The sequence below is a fragment of the Carcharodon carcharias genome, chromosome 13 (genome assembly GCF_017639515.1).
Source record: "Carcharodon carcharias isolate sCarCar2 chromosome 13, sCarCar2.pri, whole genome shotgun sequence".
In the NCBI taxonomy this organism is placed as follows: domain Eukaryota; kingdom Metazoa; phylum Chordata; class Chondrichthyes; order Lamniformes; family Lamnidae; genus Carcharodon; species Carcharodon carcharias.
In genome coordinates, this window is record NC_054479.1 from 116,910,515 (window position 1) to 116,933,707 (window position 23,193).

At 38.8% G+C, this 23,193-nt stretch overlaps 1 protein-coding gene across 2 annotated transcripts in view; it reads right to left on the reverse strand.

The window, feature by feature from the left end:
• Window positions 1-233: 233 nt before the first annotated feature.
• LOC121285804 (guanine nucleotide-binding protein G(i) subunit alpha-1) overlaps window positions 234-23,193 on the reverse strand; it is a 45,626-nt gene continuing 22,666 nt past the window's right edge. For both annotated transcript variants that reach the window (XM_041202637.1, XM_041202638.1), the window contains exons 4-9: window positions 18,529-18,686; window positions 17,387-17,515; window positions 16,061-16,190; window positions 13,001-13,154; window positions 11,463-11,670; window positions 234-2,338 (exon numbers count right to left, since the gene is read on the reverse strand). In XM_041202637.1, the coding sequence (XP_041058571.1) occupies window positions 11,480-11,670; window positions 13,001-13,154; window positions 16,061-16,190; window positions 17,387-17,515; window positions 18,529-18,686 (762 nt within the window). In that variant the 3' untranslated portion in view covers window positions 234-2,338; window positions 11,463-11,479. The remainder of the gene's footprint in view (window positions 2,339-11,462; window positions 11,671-13,000; window positions 13,155-16,060; window positions 16,191-17,386; window positions 17,516-18,528; window positions 18,687-23,193) is intronic.

Here is a 23,193-nt window from a genome sequence, read left to right on the forward strand (position 1 = left end):
GCACTTGTTATCTTCACTTCCTACTTTGCAAACTCTTTCCACCATCTAAACCCCCTCCTCCTACCTAACCTCCAATAACTCACTAGGAAAAATTAATTTATTACATTCCCCTGCTCTTGTGACATACAAAATTAAACCAGAGGAACAACCCCACTGTGACTGAAAATAAAGTAAGGTTCAACTAGGGATCACACACAATCTCAAATGTTATTTCACAAACCAGTTTAGACACCTTAAAATTTTAGAATTGTTTTATTAAGCTCACTTACTGACAACCATAATGGTACAGACCAAGTTCAAAAAAGCAGTAGTAATGATCACCAATATTTGAGTCAGTAGTTTTTTTTTGTCTTGTCAAACTCCTTACATTTTCAGAAATAACAGAAGGTGGTCCCACATTTAAATTCCACCACTTATTTTTGTATCAAGTATGATCAATAGCTTGTGGATCTAGCTGCTTCTTCTATCAGAAAATGTTTAATGAAATAAGACCTGGTTGACAAAAGTTGTTCACCAGCAAGGCACAAGTATTTGGACTAGTTTTAAGTAATCCTTTATCAATTGTTGATTATCCAAGTCCCAATCACCTTTTGCAGGAATTGCAAAGAGGAAAATTTATTTGAGAAAACCAACCTGGATAATCCAAAAAGCAATATACATACGTTTGTTGGCCCAACATACAAGAATTAATGTTTTATTAACTTTATAAATGCCTTTTTGTTACATTATCTAATCTCAGTAAAGGTTGTAAAGTTTTTTCATACTTATACCTGTAGGTCAATTAACCAAAAATAAACTTTACATAAATTCATCTGTATAGTTAGTACATATAACCAATAATCTTTGCCCATGTCACTCAAATGCACAAAATAGCCCCAAGAATTCATTTTTCTTTTGGTCCTTTTTCTTAGTCTGCAATATTCTTTCGGGCCGCTATAACAGTTTTAACAGTACGAAATCATATCGGTAGTGATTGTGGTCCTGTAACACAAAGAATGTATGTGTTTCTGGCCTACTTTCAGTATGAGTTAAATGCCAAAGTTGTTCAATTGGGTGCACATGTCTACAAGAAACTAGTTTACACTGAAAACTTTCCAGAAATAGAGCTAAATAAGCATCTACAGACAATTCACTAAATGCTAATGTCCACAGATATCTCATGGATACATTACCACCATCAAATATGGGACTACATAAAAAGCAGGTGCAAAACAAAAATTTATTAGAAAAACTCAGTCAACATTTAAAATTTATCATCTGGAAATGAGCAAATAAAAAGTTAAAGATTTGAATTCTAATACTACACTGAATGAAAATGCAGTTGTTAGAAATAGCCCATGAGGTGATATCCTGTACAGCAGCAAGCATCTGAAGTAAATTTCAACAAACTTGACCTAAACCAAAGGCAGTCAGAACATAGCTTAAAAAAAACCCCAAAGCTCCTTCTGCAGCAAGGTAAACTCAAAAAGTACCTTAACATCAGGCATTAACCATGGAGCTCCAATCTTTATTTTAAGTTTCCATGTTACAGAAGAAAGGTTATTCTTTCCCCTTAAGTTTAGACAACTTTTGTGGTGAAACATATACCGGAGCTCAAATACTCAGAAGTTTTTCAACACAGCCTGAGTCACTGCAATTATATTCAATAATATGTCTGGTCACACTGCTTTCCCGCCAACCCCCAAATGCTCACGGATACTTTCAAAAGAATACATATACAAATGTTAAGTCCTATTTACAAACAAAAACTCAGTTTATTTCAGCTTAAAATGTATAAAACTTTGGCACTACCTTTAAGGCAATGCACAACAAAGATTTTTAGTACTCTATCTGCTGTAATGAGCAGTGAGTTAATTGATAAAACCCTTCAGAAATGGAGCTGTGCACAGAGGTGTGCTTTCAATCATTGAGAGAAAATAAGGTGATCACAATAAACCCATTAGCATAAACGATTCATTCTACATTCTGCCAAGCAAAGTATGTTATACAATTAAAAAGGCATGCAGAATTAACAAAGTTGGAAAAAGAAATGTATTGTGTAATCAGCCTTTTCTTAGATAAGCTAAGGGCTCATCTTTCTTCCTCTGAAAGGAATAGTGAAGGTCAGAGGAAAAAAATTGAAAAACGTTTTACAATAAACATAGCTACAGTTACAGGTATACATACAAAATTAAACACAAAAATGCTCAATGTAGACTATCCTAATTACTTAAAAAATTTACAAGACAAACATAAATAAAGCTGTTACAACTGGCAAATTGTACAGTACTGGTCCATTCAGCATATCTTCTCTTATATTCAGAAGCAGATTCAAGTCAACTGAATAGCTATTTTCAATCTGCAGAAAAAAAGAAGGCATTTTATTTTTATATCCTCCATTTAGAACAATTAAAAACCCTACAGGCATTCTCCTAACTGGAACTAAAGATTTTATTTCCAAGTTTTACACTGCAAAGATTGCAGTGCAATAACTATTATTTTAAAGACTGCATTTCTGATGATTGATTTAAAAAGGCCATAAATTCATCAAAATTTTTAAATGTCAAATAAGTTTTTTACAATAACTCTTAAATTATATTAAATTCCTAATTTTCAGTTTACGTGGCATTTTATAAATCTCATCAGAAAACAACAGTATTGGTGTATGATAATGCCACTGAATGACATGACTACATCCTACTTTTAGCCAAGGTGCTTTGAGTTGTATAAAATAGAGCAGCTTATTTATAAAAGCTGGGAAGAGAAAACACAAACGTTCTCATTTTTATAAAAAAAATATCTGGAATCTAAGTGTGTGCCATGCAGTTACTAATGGGCATGGCCCTACCAAAAGTAAAGGTAAATGAGGAAACAAATTGTAAAATTATTCAGGAATACCAGTTTATGTTTTAAAAGTCTCAAAACTGTATCAAAGAAAATTGAGAAGCTGAGGAGTGAATTAAGAATAAAAGGGTACAATACGTCTTGATTTTGGCACAGTGAAAATATAGGGAGGAAGAGCAGCAACTATTGCAATATATTTACAGCTTAGAAGGAACAAAACGCAGAAGCACACTGGCAACTGTCATATCAAAAAGAGGCAAAGTTGTTATACAAAGAGGCAAAAACCAAGCCTTGAAGCCATTCAGCCCAACATGATTATGACAGCTCTTTGATAAGAATTTCCAAATAGTCCTACTCCACTGCTTTCTCCCCAGAGCTTGTTTTTCCTCCCTTTGCCTTTATTTATTTATCCAATTCCCTTTTGAAAGTTATTATTGAATCTGCTTCTATTACCCTTGCAGACAGTGTAGTCCAGATTATAACAGCTTGCAGCATATTACGTGTTTCTGTGGTGCATGGTTCTTCTGCCAATCACCTTAAATCTGTTTTCTCTGATTATTGACCAAAGAACTGTGTATATAGTCCCTCAGGTTTCTCTGCTCCTATACCCTATTTAAAACTGCACCAATTAGTTTATATTACCTCTCTTCATTCTACCAAAATGTATCGCTTCGCACTTCTCTAGATTACATTTCATCTGCCATCCAGTAGCCCATTTCACCGGTCTATGAACTCCTGAAGTCTGTTACTATCCTCTTCATTGTTTACTACATTTCTCAGTTTTGAGTAATCTGCAAACTTAAATTATGCCCTGTAAACCCAAGCCATTAATATATATCAAAAAGAGCTATTAATATATATAAAAGAGCTTATTGACACCAACATCCTTGGTTTTGACATAATAGTTTGAAGGTCACCCCAGATTACGGACTAGCTCTCAAGTGCTAGACATAGTTTGGCTTTATAGATTTGAGAGCTGCTGAGGGGAAAAGGTGTGGTCACAAGAGAGGAGACCAGGCTACTTGGTGGCAGCTTTAGCAATGGGTTAAATGTGGCATTATATATGAACTTGAGAGATAGTGACACAAAAATAGTTAATTATGCAAGGAGCTAAAGTATAAGAGATGACGCTGATCAAACTTGAAATCAAATAGCTGGATCTGCGAAGAATTGAAAAATATGATTTTCATTATCTCATTTGTGCCTTTCAGGGGGGCAAAGATAATGGCAATTAGATACTTAAAAAAAAAGAGGGCAGGCAAGCAATAAAGGGAACAGGTGAGGGAAGGCAAGAGAGAGAACACTCATCCTTTGACTTGCTGCTACATAGCTAAGCTCTGGGCAAATCAAACCACACTTGAGCCCTTGACTCCTGTATGCAGAATTTCTTTGCGGGGTGGGTGGTGGGAATGAATAGTGTAAGTACGTTAAAAGGTTATCAAGCATGTAAACTTTAAAAGGTTGAAGTAGGACAAAGTCATTTGGTAGTACAGCACTTGAGTACAGTCGGGTAAGTATTCACTACTTCTATCGCTTACAGTTTTTAAGGTCTTATTTTGTGGTTCATTGTTTGTAAGGGCTATATTCTGTAACAGCAAGGAGCAGGGAAGAAGGGCCCTAGAGTAATTGATATTATTTGATAGTAAGCATCTTCCAAAAGGTTTAATTTAATTTAAAGGGGTAAGTTATGACAGGAGAGCTCAAAGCCATGGTGTGCTCCTCCTGCTCTATGTGGGAAGCCGGGAACATTTCCAGCACCCAGGGCCAGCACATGTGCGGGAAGTGACTCTAGCTGCAGCTCCTGGAATCCCGGGTTTTGGAGCTGGAGAGGCGGCTGGGGACACTGAGGCATCCGCAAGGCAGAGAGTATCATGGATAGCACATATAGAGAGATGGTCACACCACAGGCTTAGTGTCCACAGGCAGGAAGGGAATGGGTGATCACCAGGCAGAGCAAGAGGATTAGGCAGGCAGTGCAGGAATCTCCTATGGCTATTCCCCCGCAAAACAGATATACCGCTTTGATACTGTTGGGGGGGGGGAGGGGGGGGGGAGGAATGGCCTCTCAGGGGAAAGCAGCAACAGCCAAATTAGTTGCACCAATGTTGACTCTGCTGCACAGGCAAGGAGTAAAAAGTGTGGGAATGCAATAGTTATAGGGGATTCAACTGTAAGGGAAATAGATAGGCATTTCTGTGGCTGCAAACGAGACTCCAGGATGGTACGTTGCCTCCCTGGTGCTAGAGTCAAGGATGTCTCAGAGCGGCTACAGGACATTCTGATGGGGGAGGGTGAACAGCCAGTGGTCGTGGTACACATTGGTACAAACGATACAGGTAAAAAAAAGGGATGAGGTCCTAAAAGCAGAATATAGGGAGTTAGGAAGTAAGTTGAAAAGATGGACCTCAAAGGTAGTGATCTCAGGATTACTACCAGTGCCATGTGCGAGTCAGAGTGGAAACAGCAGGATATATCGGATGAATAAGTGGCTGAAGAGATGGTGTGAGGGGGAGAGTTTCAGATTACTGGGATGTTGGGACCGGTTCTGGGGGAAGTGGGACGGGTTACACCTGGGCAGGACCGGGACTGATGTCCTAGGGGGAATATTTGCTAGAGAGGTTGGGGAGGATTTAAACTAAAATGGCAGGGGGATGGGAACCTATGTAAGGAGTCAAAGGAGGGGGAAATCAAGGACAAGAACAAAAGGCAGAAAGGGAATAAGAAAAGTGATAGGCAGAGAAATCAAGGGCAAGAATCAAACAGGGCCTCAGTGAAAAACAGTAGAAACGGGACAAATAATGTTAAAAAGACAAGCCTCAAGGCTTCGTGCCTTAACACTAGGAGCATTCGGAATAAAGTGGATGAATTAACCGTGCAAATAGATGTAAACAGGTAGGATATAGTGGGAATTATGGAGACATGGTTGCAGGGTGACCAGAGATAGGAACTGAACATCCAGAGGTAGTCAGTATTTAGGAAGGACAGGCAAAAAGGAAAAGGCGGTGGAGTTGCATTGCTGTTTAAAGAGGAAATTAATGCAATAGGAAAGATATTAGCTTCGACGATGTGGAATCTGTATGGGTAGAGCTGAGAAACACTAAGGGGCAAAAAACGTTAGTGGGGGATGTATATAGACCCCCAAACCGTAGTGGTGATGTTGGGAATGACATTAAACAGGAAATTAGAGACACATGCACTAAAGGAATATCTGTAATTATGGGTGACTTTAATCTGCATATAGATTGGGCAAATCAAATTAATAACAATACCTTAGAGGAGGAATTCCTGGAGTGTATTCGGGATGGTTTTCTGGACCAATACGTTGAGGAACCAACTAGAGAACAGGACATCCTAGACTGGGTATTGTGTAATGAGAAAGGAATAATTGGCAATCTAGTTGTGCGAGGCCCCTTGGGGATTTGTGACCATAATATGATAGAATTCTTCATCAAGATGAAGAGTGACGTGGTTGATTCAGAGACTAGGGTCCTGAATCTTAATAAAGAAAACTATGATGGTATTAGGCGCGAATTGGCTACGATGGATTGGAAAACGTTACTTGACGGGATGATGGTGGATAGGCAATGGCAGACGTTCAAAGAGCACATGGGTGAACTGCAACAATTGTTTATTCCTGTCTGGTGCAAAAGTAAAATAGGAAAGATGGCCAAACCATGGCTTACAAGGGAAATTAGAGATGGTATTAGATCCAAGGAAGAGGCAATACAAATTGGCCAGAAAAAAAAACAGCAGACCTGAGGATTAGGAGCACTTTAGAATTCAGCAAAGGTGGACCAAGGTAAAAACAAAAAACAAAAAACTGCGGGTGCTGGAAATCCAAAACAAAAACAGAATTACCTGGAAAAGCTCAGCAGGTCTGGCAGCATCGGCGGAAAAGAAAAGAGTTGACGTTTCGAGTCCTCATGACCCTTCGACAGAACTAGGCGAAGCCCAGGAAGGGGTGAAATATAAGCTGGTTTAAGGTGGTGGGGGGGTGGTGGGATTGGGTGGGGAGAGAGAAGTGGAGGGGGGTGGTGTGGTTGTAGGCAAAAGCAGTGATAGAAGCAGATCATCAAAAGATGTCACAGACAACAGAACAAAAGAACACATAGGTGTCGAAGTTGGTGATATTATCTAAACGAATGTGCTAATTAAGAATGGATGGTAGGGCACTCAAGGTATAGCTCTAGTGGGGGTGGGGAGAGCATAAAAGATTTAAAAATATTTTAAAATAATGGAAATAGGTGGGAAAAAGAAAAATCTATATAATTTATTGGAAAAAAGACAAAAGGAAGGGGGAAGAAACAGAAAGGGGGTGGGGATGGAGGGGGGGAGGTCAAGACCTAAAGTTGTTGAATTCAATATTCAGTCTGGAAGGCTGTAAAGTGCCTGCATTGTTCCAGTGAAGCCCAACGCAAACTGGAGGAACAACACCTCATCTTCCGACTAGGCACTTTACAGCCTTCCGGACTGAATATTGAATTCAACAACTTTAGGTCTTGACCTCCCCCCTCCATCCCCACCCCCTTTCTGTTTCTTCCCCCTTCCTTTTGTTTTTTTTCCAATAAATTATATAGATTTTTCTTTTTCCCACCTATTTCCATTATTTTAAAATATTTTTAAATCTTTTATGCTCCCCCCACCCCCACTAGAGCTATACCTTGAGTGCCCTACCATCCATTCTTAATTAGCACATTCGTTTAGATAATATCACCAACTTCGACACCTATGTGTTCTTTTGTTCTGCTGTCTGTGACATCTTTTGATGATCTGCTTCTATCACTGCTTTTGCTTACAACCACACCACCCCCCTCCACTTCTCTCTCCCCACCACCTTAAACCAGCTTATATTTCACCCCTTCCTGGGATTCGCCTAGTTCTGTCGAAGGGTCATGAGGACTCGAAACGTCAACTCTTTTCTTTTCCGCCGATGTTGCCAGACCTGCTGAGTTTTTCCAGGTAATTCTGTTTTTGAGGAGGACCAAGGGATTGATTAAGAAGGGGAAAATAGAGTACAAGAGTAAGCTTGTGGGGAACATAAAAACTGACTGTAAAAGTTTCTATAGGTATGTGAAGAGAAAAGGATTGGTGAAGACAAATGTAGGTCCCTTATAGTCAGAAACAGGGGAATTTATAATGGGTAACAAAGAAATGGGTGACCAACTAAATACATACTTTGGTGCTGACTTCACAAAGGAGGACACAAATAACATACCAGAAATGTTGGGGAACACAGGATTTAATGAGAGGAAGGAACTGAAAGAAATCCGTTTTAGTAGGGAAATGGTGTTGGAGAAATTAATGGGATTGAAGGCCAATAAATCCCCAGGGCCTGATAATCTACATCCTAGAATACTTAAGTGACCGTAGAAATAGTGGATGCATTGGTGACCATCTTCCAAGATTCTATAGTCTCTGGAACAGTTCCTACAGATTGGACGGTAGCTAATGTAACCCCACTACTTAAAAAGGGAGATTGGGAGAGAACAAGAGAATTATAGACCAGTCAGCCTGATGTCAGTAGTGGGTAAAATTCTAGAGTCCATTTTAAAAGATTTAATAGCTGAGCACTTGGAAAATAGTGGTGGAATCGGACAGAGTCGGCATGGATTTACGAAAGGGAAATCATGCTTGACAAATCTACTGGAATTTTGCTAGGATATAACTAGTACAGCCATGTACTTGCCCACTCACTCAGCTTGTCCAAATCACACTGAAGCATCTCTGCTTCACTACTGGGGAGCCAGTAGATGTAGTTCATTTGGACTTTCAGAAGGCTTTCGACAAAGTCCCACATAAGAGATTAGCGTGTAAAATTAAAGCGCATGGGATTGGGGGTAGTGTATTGAGATGGATAGAAAACTGGTTGGCAGACAGGAAACAAAGAGTAGGAATAAACAGGTCTTCTTCCGAAAGGCAGGCAGTAACTAGTTGGGTACCGTAGGGATCGATGCCGGGACACCAGCTATTCACAATATATATTAATGATTTAGATGAGGGAACTAAATGTAATATCTCCAAATTTGCAGATGACAGAAAATTGGGTGGGAGGGTGAGCTGTGAGGAGGATGCAGAGATGCTTCAGTGTGATTTGGACAAGCTGAGTGAGTGGGCAAATACATGGCAGATGCAGTATAATGTGGATAAATGTGAGGTTATCCACTTTGGTAGCAAAAACAGGAAGGCAGATTATCTGAATGGCTATAAATTGAGAGGGAGGAATGTGCAACAAGACCTGGGTGTCCTCGTACACCAGTCACTGAAGCTAAGCATGCCGTGCAGCAGGCGGTAAAGAAGGCAAATGCTATGTTGGCCTTCATAGCCAGAGGATTCGAGTACAGGAGCAGGGATGCTTTGCCGCAATTATACAGGGCCGTGGTGAGACCACACCTGGAATAGTGTGTGCAGTTTGGTCTCCTTATCTGAGGAAGGATGTTCTTGCTATAGAGGGAGTGCAGCTAAGGTTTACCAGACTGATTCCTGGGATGGTGAGACTGACATATAAAGGAGAGATTGAGTCGATTAGGATTATATTGGCTGAAGTTCAGAAGAATGAGGGGGGATCTCATAGAAACCTATAAAATTCTAACAGGACTAGACAGGGTGGATGCAGGAAGGATGTTCCTGATGGTGGGGGAGTCCAGAACCAGGGGTCACAATCTGAGGATATGGGGTAGACCATTTAGGACTGAGATGAAGAGAAATTTCTTCACCGGGAGTGTGGTGAACCTGTGAAATTCGCTACCACATAGAGTAGCCAAAACATTGTATGTTTTCAAGAATGAGTTAGATATTGCTTTTGAGGTGAAAGGGATCAAAGGATATGGGGAGAAAGAAGGAGCAGGCTATTGAGTTGGATGATCAGCCACGATCATAACGAATGGCGGAGCAGGCTCAAAGGGCTGAATGGTCTATTCCTGCTCCTATTTTCTATGTTTCTATGTATAAATGCACAGGGCCCTGTTCTTTGCAGACAGAAAGAACATGTACACATTGTGCCTGTTTCAGCTAAACAAAATAAGTGACAGCCATGCGCTGGTTCATTCGTCAGAGCAATGCCTTGACCAGCGTCAAGCTGCCTGGTTTAAATTTCAAACAAATGCTTGTCAGCCGTCAGATCAATTGGTGCATTCTCCATATCAACACCTCTACCAGAGCCCACTTGCCAGCCAATAAGCAGTCTCTTCCCATGTGGTACAAATTATTGTTCCCTTTGCATTTGGTATTCCTGCAAATTGTCCTGATGAGTGCAAAACGAAAAGCTTCAACAAAAAAGTATTTTTTTTCCCAGCAATACTGAAGTAGGGCACTTGCTGTAAACTGACAGACAATATAGCAGAGAATGTGATTGAGTCAAGTATGCCTTTAAGTTAAAATACAAGTACAGGTGGTTTCTTCCTGAAAGAATAGAAAATCTTTAATGAACAGTTTTTCGGCAAATGACCGAATCACTTCACAAATAGGCTCAGGCGTTTGCAGCACAGAAGGAGGCCATTCAGCCCATCTTGTCTGCGCCGGTCAACAAAGGTCTGACAACGCTAATCCCATTTTCCAATGCTTGGCCCATAGCCCTGGAGGCTATGGCAACACGAGTGGATATCTAAATGCTTCTTAAATGTTACAAGAGTTTCTGACTCAAACCACCCTTTCAGGCAGTGAGTTCCAGATTCCTACCACCCTCTGGGTGAAAATATTTCTCAACTCCCTATCTTACCCTTCTACCTCTTACCTTAAATCTATGCCCCCCCAGTTATTGACCCCTCTACTAATGGAAGAAGTACCTTCCTATCTACTCTATCTATGCCCCTCATAATCTTATACACCTCTATCAGGTCCCCTCTCAACCTTCACTGCTCCAAAGAAAACAACCCCAGCCTATCCAATTTTTCCTCATAGCTCAGACCCTCTGGCCCAAGCAGTATCCTGATAAATCTCCTCTGCACCCTCTCCAGTACAATCACAGCCTTCCTATAATGTGACCACCAAAGCTGCACACAGTACTCCAGCTGCGGCCTAACCAGTGTATTATACAGTTCCAGCATAACCTCCCTGCTCTTGTATTCTATGCATCAGCTAATAAAGGCAAGTATCCCATATGCCTTCTTAACCACCTTATCTACCTGCTCTGCTACCCTCAGGAATCTGTGGATATGCACACCAAGGTCCCTCTGATCTTCAGTACTTTCCAGGGTCCTACCATTCATAGTGTAATCCCTTGCATTGTTAGCCCTCCCCAAGTGCATTACCTCACTCTTTTCTGGGTTGAATTCCATTTGCTTCTGCTCTGCCCACCTAACCAGCCATTGATATCCTCCTGCAGTTTACAGCTATCCTCCTCACTATTTAACACCCTACCAATTTTCATGTCATCCACGAACTTCTTGATCCATTTAGGTCCAAATCATTTATGTACACCATAAACAGCAAGGGCCCCAGCACTGAGCCCTGCGGAACCCCACTGGAAACGTCCCTCTACCATCACCCTCTGCTTCCTGCCTCTCAGCCATAAACCGTTGCAGTCATCATTTGGCAGATGGAAAATATTTTCAACGCAATGAACCTGTTGAAAATGTGGCCTGACATCTTTATATCAAGACCACATACCGTAATGAGTTTGGGGAAAAACTAAGGCAACTTACCAATCCCTTCAACAGCTTTAAAACAGACCACAGTCCTTTAAGTTATTTTTTATGATGACATCAGTGACTGCATCAAACACAAACTGCACATTTTTGGTGTCTGTGGCACATGTGAAGTGAGTGTAGATTTCCTTAGTGTCTTTTCGTTTGTTCAGGTCTTCAAATTGACATTGTATATATGCTGCAGCCTCTTCATATGTGTTTGATCCTGCATGAAGTAAAAGTCAAAGTCTAAATACGAATTATAGACACAGCTCATTTGACTATTGTAACACTGAATTTGCAGTCACAGAACCTTCAGTATATTGACTTGCACTGTGGTACACCATCTTTTCTTTGAAATTGCAAAGTGACTACCAGAGAATATTACAATTTTAAAAGATCATATCACAACAGGAAGATCCACATTGTGTTGATGATGTAAGAGGTTAGATTAACAGCCTTTCATAAAGTCCTCCCTGTAATGCAGCTTCCAAATTCAAACGGACAGATACCACAGTAGTAATTTGGAGAGTTCTGCAGTTTAAGGAACACACAGTATTTCAACACACTGATGGGTCCATGCTTTCTGAAAAATTATGCTCATCCTAAAAGAACCACAAGGCAAGACACCAGAGCAGAGTCCTGCAGCCACAATTCTCCACTATTTGTTTCAAGGATTACATTAAGGTGTAGACTCCTTGATTTCAATATCTTGGAACAACTGTGGCATAGCAACCAAAGTGGACTACAACCACTTGGAAACTGATCAAGATAACTGTTTTTGTGTGTTGATGTTTTTGGAGGAAGTGAGAGGGTTGAAGGAGAAATTGTTCAGTGTGAGAACAAGTTCAGCCAGACGGAGGAGAGTAGTGGTGGATGGGGATTGTTCGGGCCTCTGTTCGAGGAAGAAGCTAAGGGCCCTCAGACCATCCTGGTGGGGGATGGAGGTGTAGAGAGATTGGCCGTCCATGGTGAAGAGGAAGCGGTTGGGGCCAGGGAACTGGAAATTGTTGATGTGATGTCAGAGGAATCACGGATGTAGGTGGGAACTGTTATTGTGTTGACCCTAACTTAGTATGCTTGAATAAAATTATTTCATATATAAACAGTTACAAACAGTTACATTCAACTTGCTGTCTCTTTCCTCTCCCATGGATTTTACCCTACTTTTAATTTGTGCTCTATTTTCTGACCAATATATGACCTTTCCCAACCTTTTTTCACAGAAGGTTAAAAGCTTTAAGGCAACTGTTTGCTACCATATGACCTATTTTATAAGCTGGAGTAGATTTGGTTAAAAAGTGAGTTCGAGGCACTTAGGAAAGACTTATCACCCAATTAGCCAGGTAAACCTTACAATGCACGAAACAGCACTAAGACTGCAAAGACTGCTGCCAAGTTATACAGTCAGCTACCTCCATAAGTCATCAGTACAAAGGTTATTAAACTCATCTCCTTGGCACTTGTTGGGTTACTTTAAAATTTTGTTCAAATGTGGTTTAAAACTTGCAATGTTTTCATGCAAAAATTAAAATATTACCAGTACAAAATTTTACCTGCATATTCAGGATAGCAAATTGTAAGGGGGCTTCTTTTAATCTTTTCTTCAAAAAGATCCTTCTTATTCAAGAATAAAATGATAGATGTGTCTGTAAACCACTTGTTGTTACAGATGCTGTCGAACAGCTTCATGCTCTCATGCATTCGGTTCTGTAAAATTACATAATTATTAGAATAAGTACAATTACTTTAAACTCAAACAGTCTATTCAATTGGATTTATGCAAATAATCTAAACTCAATTCAATGCAACACTGAAGGAGCACTGCATTTTCAGAGATGCTGCTTTTTGAACCAGATGTTCAGCAAGGCTTTACTGTACAGGTGGACATACAAGATATCGCATTTTTCAAACAGCACAAAGTTTCCCCAATGATATCATCAATATTCCTCCCTCAGCCATCACCAGCAAAATTAGACCAACTGGTCATCCACCTCATTTGCTGTAGGTGGAATTTTGTATTGTGCATAATATTATGTTGTACTTATCCAATAACAGGAATTACACTTCGAAAGTAAATTTATTAAGTGAAACAATTTGCAACATCTTGGAAAGCGCTATTGTCATGAAAATTTATCCTTCGTTCTCAGCAAAGAAATTTAATTTGAAAGAGTTAGTAATTAAAAAGTAGCAGAGTTCTGGAAAATTGCTAACATTTTAAACCATACCCAATGCAACCATACCCAATGAGGTGAAGGAGGCTGGATACTCCAGCACTGTTTCCCAAGTCTACTATCAAATGAATGAAGTGGATCAATTGAGTTTCCAATCAAGCAGAAAAACATTAGTGAGGCCAAATAAAAACAGAAAAGGCTGGAAATAGCCAGCAGGTCTGACATTTGTGGAGAGTGAAACAGAATTAACATTTCAGGTCTGTGACATTTCATCAGAATTTCCAGATCTGAAACATTAACGCACACTCTCCACAGATGCTGCAAGATTTATTAAATATTTTCAGCATTGTGCTTTTATTTCCGATTCCCAGCATCCACAGTATTTTACTTTTTGGTTATTAACAATCCAAATTAGCCTCTAGAATAAAAATATAACTATGAACAAAACTGCTACTATTATAGTTCACTAAAATTAAGAATATGTAGGTAGGCTGGAGATTTAACCATCAAGAACCTACACAATGCAATTGCTTACTAATCCTGCTTAAAAGTTCTAAAAAAATACAAAGTTATGAAGTCACAATCAAAATGTAGAGATGTGCTAAACCTTATGTCTGCTGGATATTACACCAAAATTCTGATAATATTTCAGGTGCACGCTATGTTCAACTTTGGTCAATAATACATAAGACAGATATTTAAGCTTTGGGATATGCTGCAGAGGAAGAGCCATGAAGCTGCTTTCTAATGTCCAAGGACAGACATGAAAACAGATTGAAAACCTGGGCTACTCAGATGCGAAAAGGTGGTGTCTCAGAGGGTATAAGACATAGTAAACTGTGTGGAGAGGTAAATCTATAATAAAAACAGTGACGGCAGGACATGGGGGTACAAGGTTTAATTCAGCAAAAGGCAGATCAAGTACTGGTGTCAGGATGTTCTTCACAGAGTGATCAACACATGCAATGAACTTCCAGGTAATGGATGCAAAATCCTAGAAGCATTTAAGAAAGGGTTATCGTGATATGGAAACTGTAGGTTCTTTCTGGATAAATCAGCAGGATAAATCGGCTTTTCTTAATCGATAGCTAGTGACATATGCAACTTACAAAACAAAGATAGTTCTGACTTTTGTACAAGAATTAGATAGGTTGGGGATGGGAGAAGAGCAAAAAGGAGGGTAAGAAATAAATAAATTTGTATTTATATAATGGCTCATCACATCAGGACATCCCAAAACACAGGTCTGAAGAGCAATCACTGTTCAAATGCAACAAACAAATTGTTTAACAATTTGAACAACTAGATCCCACAAACTGAAAACAAATTTCAAGATGGTCAATTTTTATGACTCATGTCCTATAGTTCTTCTGTACTGAAGGTTGACCCGACAACCTTGTAACTTGGAGGCAAGTGTAGTACCAATGCAGCCAAACTGATACTAAGGGAGGAAGAGAAGGAAGGAAATCTGGAGGGATGAATCTTTGGAAAGCAATTAAGAAAAGGAAAGTGAAAGGGAAAAATAAAGACTGAAAGATCTGTGCCTATTTTGCAAATAGAAAGGTAGTTAATACCAGCTTCCTTTGTGAAATAAACATACTATGGTAGTCATTATATGCTACATCGTCAGAGAAAGCTTTATGATTGATGTGGCGAAATGAGACTTTTCAGTCAGGTCTTGGGATCATTATGTCCACAAAATATTATTCCCATAACATGGCTGAATACAAAAACAACAGCATTATTTTAATAGCAGTTTATAGGTTCATTAATATCCTGTAACTTTATCATGCACCCAAAATAATTCAAACCAGATTTAAAACTGGAAAGCTTCTATACAATAATGTGAGCACAGGCAATGCTCTGTGTTGAGAATTTTTTTCTTTTAAACTCATCTCAAATCTTGAAAGTACCACTTCAAAAAGCAAAATACTTTGAGAAACAAAAGTTACAAAAAGGAAAATGTTGAGGTATTTGATTGCTCCCTGGTCAGCTAGACCTTGCAAATGTTAGAGTCATCCTGCTTCCTGCCTTCTGTTAATGCCATTTTGAGCTGACCGCTGGGAGTGTACAACAGCATCTCAAGTTAGCTTGCAATTTTCCACTCATCTCCTCCTCCCCACTATCACCAACATGGAGACTCAGTCAGCACTAACCACTATCTCTTCCAACCCACCATTCCCAACTCCATCCTGCAACAATGTATCCAAGGTCAGAATTCTGTAGTGTGGAGGTGAAAGAGCTATTCTAATATGTGATCTGCTTGTGGTTCTATCCAAATTCAGGGAAAGACCAGCTGAGTTTAACAACAAAGAGCACAGCACGGCTACCTGTGAATTAATTGTTGAGCCGGCATAGAAAGGAAAACAACTAATTGTACACTATATTCTATGCATTATTCCCTTAAATACTTATCCTGAAAAATATGATCAATCCACTTACCATTTCCTCATCCTCTGCAAGAACAAGGTCGTAATCACTGAGTGCCACGCAAAATATAATGGCAGTTACTCCTTCAAAGCAGTGGATCCATTTTTTGCGCTCAGACCTCTGGCCACCCACATCGAACATTCTAAGAGAAAATCGTATTATAGAGTTTTTCCATTTATAAAAGCCTGAAGCCATTTAACCTCAACTATCATTCCAAACTACGAAAACAATATTATTTGTAAAAACACAAGCAGACTTTACAGGTAAATGAAGCGCACTAGCAGTACTTCCATCTGTAAATTCCATCTATCCAGCTATTAAATGGAATTGCATCACTTGAATACAATACAGACAAGTCCAATATCAAGCCTCGTTAAGAACTATTTAGGAGATCATTCGGGGAGGGAAATCTTCAAAGCTCTGAACATCTATTGACCAAAGCAAAGCTGCCAAACCAATAATATTTAAGAATGCAACTTGAAGGCAGCTGATTAACAGGATGTCTCAAGACAAGTTAATTTAAGTGGATCTTTTTTTCTGTTTCAAAGTTGCTTTCATATTTTCTCCGCTTTAAAGAACCCTACCGCTTTAGGTTAAATATTGATATTATATTTCAATCAGTCAAAATATAAGACTTGAATGAAAATGTTGCATTTCAAACAACTCTTGCAGTGCATATTTTACAAGAGGTTGAACATCGAAAAGGTGACCTTCCTAATCCCAAGACATAATCAATGCACTACTCAAATCCCTTTCCTAGTCTCTCTCCTCCATTTTATTCTTAAATTCATTTTTATGTTCTCCGCAATTGCAATTTACAACACCTTCAATCTCTTTAGATCATTCAAGTCTTCTAGTGACTAGTTTTTGCTGGAATAAACTTGCAGCCAAAAGACACATTTTCTAGTATATTCTGCATTAACTAAAATTGAAAATACACTTGTCAAAATGTTGTCTACACTTTGTTTAATTTTTCCAACCACGTTAAGTGGTTGTTGCAACCCTAAGTACTGCAAACAAAAAAAATGTCAATTTGATAAGAAACGCTGCTATTTAAACAAGAGCTGCACAAGAAAACACACCAAATACTACACAGCCTCTCAAAGTCATTTAATTTAAACTCATATTTTTTAAAATACATGAACACAATAAGATCCCATTTGGCCAACTATTAACTATTCAATTTAATTTTTTAAATGATTCAGCTATTTGAATTATTAGTAGATTTCACTTTCTGTTAACTCAATTTGAAGTTTCAGAATATTACTCAAGTAAGATGGTCAGCGAAGTAGATAAATGAAATAGAATCAAAACCATTTAAAGAATTACAGTACTTACTTAAAATGAAGGTCCTTAAATGTGAAATGGGTCTCCACAATGCCCGTTGTTTTAACTCTGGTCCTTAGAACATCTTGTTGAGTTGGAATGTAACTTGGTTGTGCTACTCTGTCTAAGTCATTCAGATAACTGAGAATAAAAATGAGAATTATATACAAAATACTGCAGTGATTTTCAAATCTTTTTAATCAAAATCAAATTTCCACAGACCTTTGAAAATTTTAGCAAAACTAATGCTTGATGCTCAGTTTAAATAGAAAGCTCAATGCTCTGAAACGCTGCCTCCTCTCCTGTCCCAAAAGTCTGACTGCTTGCTTGGGTGCTGTTCCAATTTACCCTCTGGTGCTTTGTCTAGTGTTCATGATTTAAATGCCCACCTTGACAGTGAATGCTGGCATGCTATTCAACTAGGTAGCAGAGTTGAGGCTGATGCAGTCATCATCCAGTAGCCATTCTTCCATAGTGGTTACTAAATGTCACTTAGAAGTAGGAAAACTGTCAGATTTCCCATCATCAGTAGTATTGAGACCTATTCTAAAGCACCTTCATCCTCTTTTTAGATGATTCAAGTGTCAAATCTCACTTCCACCTTTTTTATATTGAAATGTTTGGTTGACAGTTGGCAAAGAAAATGCTTCAGTCAGCCAGTGAAAACCCAAATGTAAACTTGGATTTGCCATCAAGAATGCCTGTTTTAAGCAAATTATGGAGTTGCCTAAAATACAGAACAAATATATTCCCTTTTAGGAATATATCAAGTCAAGAGTTCAGTGGGCAAATAGGGATATTAAAACAATTTATATTTATATTGTGATGTTTTACCACATTAACGCTACAAGCAGTACAGAGGCAGAAACAAGAATGAATGCCAAGCCAAAAGGAGGAGCTATTAAGAGGAATGACCAAAAGCTTGGTCAAGATTTCAAGGAACAATGATAGGTAAATCACAACATACCATGAGGCTGTTATAATGCCAGGTGGCCTGTACAATAATCACATTTAGTAGAAAGCATCTACAGCTTTCAGTTGTTATCTTCAGGCTAGCATAATTTTTTTTACCATTAAGACAGCTTCAGACAACTGCAGCTATTTCCATTTCTATATTTTCTGTAATGTTGAACACCGCAGCACACAATACTTACTATGCAGAAGAGTCATTAAGCTGATATTCTCTGGACCTATTAAAGCAGGCCTGAACACCACTATCCTTCCAGAGTCTCTTGATTACTCCAGCAAGCTCCACAGTCATAAACCCTTCTTCTGCTGCACCGGCCAATACAAACAACTGACGAGCATCATCCTGAAGAAAATGTTAGTATTGTGTGAATAAAATAGGATTTCAAGCATGTTCTTTAATGAGTTTACAACATTCCTCTCTTTTCCATGCTTCTCCATTTATTTTTTTTTTCCCCTCCCAGTAAATTACCTATCCTGTAGGACATCACCCTTTAAAAAAGGAACATTTTTCACATCTTGCAAGTAAACTAAAGTAGGAGATTAAAGGGCTTCTTTCAGGAGTGAGCCAACCTGACCATGTCGAGTTTCAAACAACCTCATTTAATAAACCATAGGGAACTGTTCTAAATGCAATCCTGCAGAAATTACTGCAGCTAAACACTATGTATAAATCCAAAGATAATAACTGGGTCTAATGTTTGCCCAGGGCATGCCAACAGATGGTTTTATAGACTAGGTCAATGCTCTGTATTGCAGAGTGAGAGTGGCAACAGTTGTGAACCAAATGGTGATAATGCAAAACAATCCCTTTCTCAACCTTTATTTGGTTATGTATGTATCAATAAGTACATTATCCACAGAGAGCAGGCAAGTTATTAAGAATTAATTGTATCCAAACAGAAAGCCTCGATTCTAACATTAAAATAATGGAATATTTCACACCAGCTCAGATTTAAAGAAGATAGAATGAAGGAACAAAAATTATTTATGTACCCAAATAAAACTAAAATTATCTTTAGGAATTCAGGCAAGGTTGAAGGATTGCTCAGTTACGTAAAATGATGTGCTTTTATATAATTGTAGTTCTTGGCACTGCAGCTGTATCTCAAGTGAATGGTTTTTGCAGTCACTGGAAACACCAAAGTAAACTTATTAAATTCATTAAGACTGGTGACTGGAAGATATGCCATCAAAAGCAAGTCTTCCTGGCTGGCCCCCTTAAAAAGATTTGACAAGTTTACTTGAATGTCAACGCCTACCACTTCAGACTGGATATCAGGTGCTGGCTAATGGTGCTTCAATCCTGATGCCTGGAGTTTGCTGTTTTTACTGGCAAAATAATAAGCCACAAGACTACTCTACCACAAAGCACAACTAACAAGCTCAGAAAGCTTAAAAGGCCTCTGGACTTATACATAGGTGTTTTATGGTATACCAAATTCTGATCCCGAATCAGGGAGGGATAGTAAGAAATAGAAGTTGAGAAAACAGGGTGCAATCAGGATCAACTTCAAATGCATTAATTGGACAACTTCTTGAGAGGAGACAGGATGTATAAAATACAAATAGAAAATTTATTAAAGGCAAAGTAGGATAAGTATAATAATGCAAGCAGCCCATGAACTAACTTGCTTTGTGTCTCAAGTTATTGGTCGACAGTGGGGGCAAGATCATCCACACACTCAGTTATCTAACCCTACAAAACACCTATCCCCATAAAATAAGTCAAAGCAGAAGTGAACAGGAAAAATAGAACAAATTCAACGTAATTGAAAAATCCTGTATTTCTTCTTGCATTTGTGTTCACTGTGATCTTTTACTCTGGCTTAAGATTCAGTGTGGCTGACAAAACTGGCCACTGCCACCCAAGTTGAAATTGCAAGATTCTGCTGGTTAAGGAAGCTGCAGTCATTTTCTCAGGTGCACAGGCACAAGTTGGCACGTTTTAAAAGCTTTATTATATCAAAAAAAATTACAATTGGGCTGACTAATGTACACCAATGATACTAGTAAATGGTTCAGTAGAGAAGTGATTTTAAATCCGATTACTCATAGGTGGTGGTGGGCGCTTATTAAAAATGTTTATTGTTGATGATAAACCCATTTTCAGTTTTACTAGAAACTGCATCGAATTACCACAAGGAATGCTTTGTAAACAGAAAAAAGCGAAACAATTATGTTCTAGCAAGCTGCCCAATTGCAAAGGCTCATGGAAGATTTTTGTGTGAATATCCAAATGAGTTTTAATCAGAAAATTGAACTGTAACCTAACCAGTGCAATTTCAAGTGCATTTAGGGCACAGTTTCCCAGCTGCAACTAAAAATGGAAACACTATCCTTTATACTGTATTTGACCAAATTATCTGCTATCATTTATAAATAAATTACGACTAATGTAACTGTGCAACTCATGAGCAAGCACCCTATGCTGGAAATACAATATGCTCACTTGCATTATGATGCAAGCAATCTCATTGTGCATCCAATTAAAAACTTATGTTTAGGTATTGTCATAGTAACACCAGGTAAACTGCAACAAGAGGTATAAAGTGTCCTTGTTCTCTCTGGAAGATAGAAGCACTTAGCTAAGTTAGCACCTTTCGTAATGCAGCTAACTATCCCAAGGCAATTCACATAGGGACAAAAAATAATCAGGTCACAAAATAGGAGATAAGAGAAGGGTGACAAGATATTGTCGAATGAGTAGTTGAAGACGTTGTTAATGAACAATTTTAGTTTCTGCTGTCCACTGATGTCAATACAAGTTTGTTTTGAAGAAGGGTTTGCACAAAATAAACTAACTTTTGCTCATTAAAAGCCCAGAGTCAAGATGACCGTTGTTACCATGCACACACAAACTTTAGTTATCTGTAATCAAATGTTTTGATCAGGTAAAATATCACACCTGTGCCACCAAACCCAAAGTGAAAGCCATTAACTATTGTTAAAAATTGAACATTTTATGCTAAATTGAGCCTTTTAGCTGATGACTATTTTAATAAGCTATGTTTTTAACAAATTCAAACATAAAACATGCTAGAACGTTAAGTGCTGCTTCCTTGTGTCTTACTGAGCCACTGTATTACAAGTCAATGCATATATGATAAATTAATATTGGTAACAGTTCCAGTTTTGAACTCAGTTTGAGCATCAAGTTAAATAAGCAGCTCTGAAATACAAGTGAAGGCTACTGCTTCTATGGTAGCCACCTCATTTGTATAGTGGGGTGGAGTCCATAGTTTCAATGGAGTACCTGTGCATACATAGTTGTTTGAAAATTATAACATGCAATATTTTGCTAGTTATAAGTCTCTACAAGACAGCTGATGATCCAGGATGTTAGCCCACATGGGCCAGTTAAGCAGTTAACCTTGCCCTCCATCCAGAGAATCAAGTTCAAAATTTTGAAAGAGAAAGAACGCGAAGAATTTAGATCAGAAAAGGAAACATTTTAGAAAAAAAATTGCACAGGGAGTAAATAAGCAAGTGTAACAGCAAGTTAGAAAAATGTTATCGACTATCCACAAAAATCAGACATTTTAGATATTCACCCAATGCTTCCAAGTAAAATGTTAGGATAATTATTAAAGGCTACAGTTGCGCACAGAACAGTTAGGTAAAGAGACCTTTTAGGTTTTGATATCTTGGCTGTGCCCCAATGGGTTCCACTACAAACATACATACATACAAATTAGGAACAGAAGTAGGCTACTAGGCCCCTCGTGCCTTCTCCACCATTCAATAAGTTCATGGCTGATCTGATTTTAACCTCACATTTCTGACTACCCCCGATAACCTTTCACCCCCCTTATCAAAAAATCTATCTACCTCTGCCTTAAAGTATTCAAGGACTCTGTCTCAACCACCTTTTGAGGAAGAGAATTCCAAAGTCTCACAACCCTCGGAGAAAATACATTTCCTCATCTCTGTCCTAAATGGGGGACCCTTTATTTTGCAACAGTGAGCACGAGTTCTAGATTCTCTGACAAGAAGAGACATCCTCTCCACATTCACCCTGGCAAGTCCCTTCAGGGTCTTATATATTCCAAACAAGTCACTCTTACTCTCCTAAACTCCAGCAGATACAAGCCTAGTCTGTCCAGTCTCCCATTCCAGGTATTAATCTAGTAAACTTCTCTGAACTGCTTCTAATGCACTTAATCTTTCCTTAAATAAGGAGACTGTACACAGTACTCCAGATGTGGTCACCAATGCCCTGTATAACTGAAGCATAACCTCTCTACTTTTGTAGTCAATTCCCCTTGCGATAAACAATAACGATCTAGTTCAGGGCTAGTTTTGAAAGATGAGTTAACTCTACAGGAAGGTGTTGTTAGTACATAGAAAGATAAAAAAAAAACTTACAACACATTCAGTCCATTGTGCCTGTGCTGGCCCTTCGAAAGAGCAGTTGCTTTTAGTCCCACATCTCTACTTTTTGTCCATAACATAATAAGTTCCTCATCCCCCAGTACCTGTCCAGCTCCCTTTTAAATGTATTTATGCAATCAGCTTTCACCACCTTTTCGGGTAGTGTGCTCCAGGTCCTGACAATTCAATGAAAAAAATTCTCCTCCCCCACTGTCCAGATCTTTTGCCAGTGATTTTAAATCTTGGCCTCTGGACACTGATCCAAACACAAGATGGAACTGTTTTTCTATATCTGCTCTGTCAAAACCCTTCAGCATGAAGGCCTCTATTAGGTCACCTTTTAACCTTCTTTGTTCCGGGAAGTAGAGTTAACTTTTCCTCACAACTCAAGCCCCTTATTTTCTGGTAACATGCTGATAAACCTCTACCGAACCCTTTCTTTCAATGCCTTTACACCTTTCCGGAAGTCTGGTACCTAC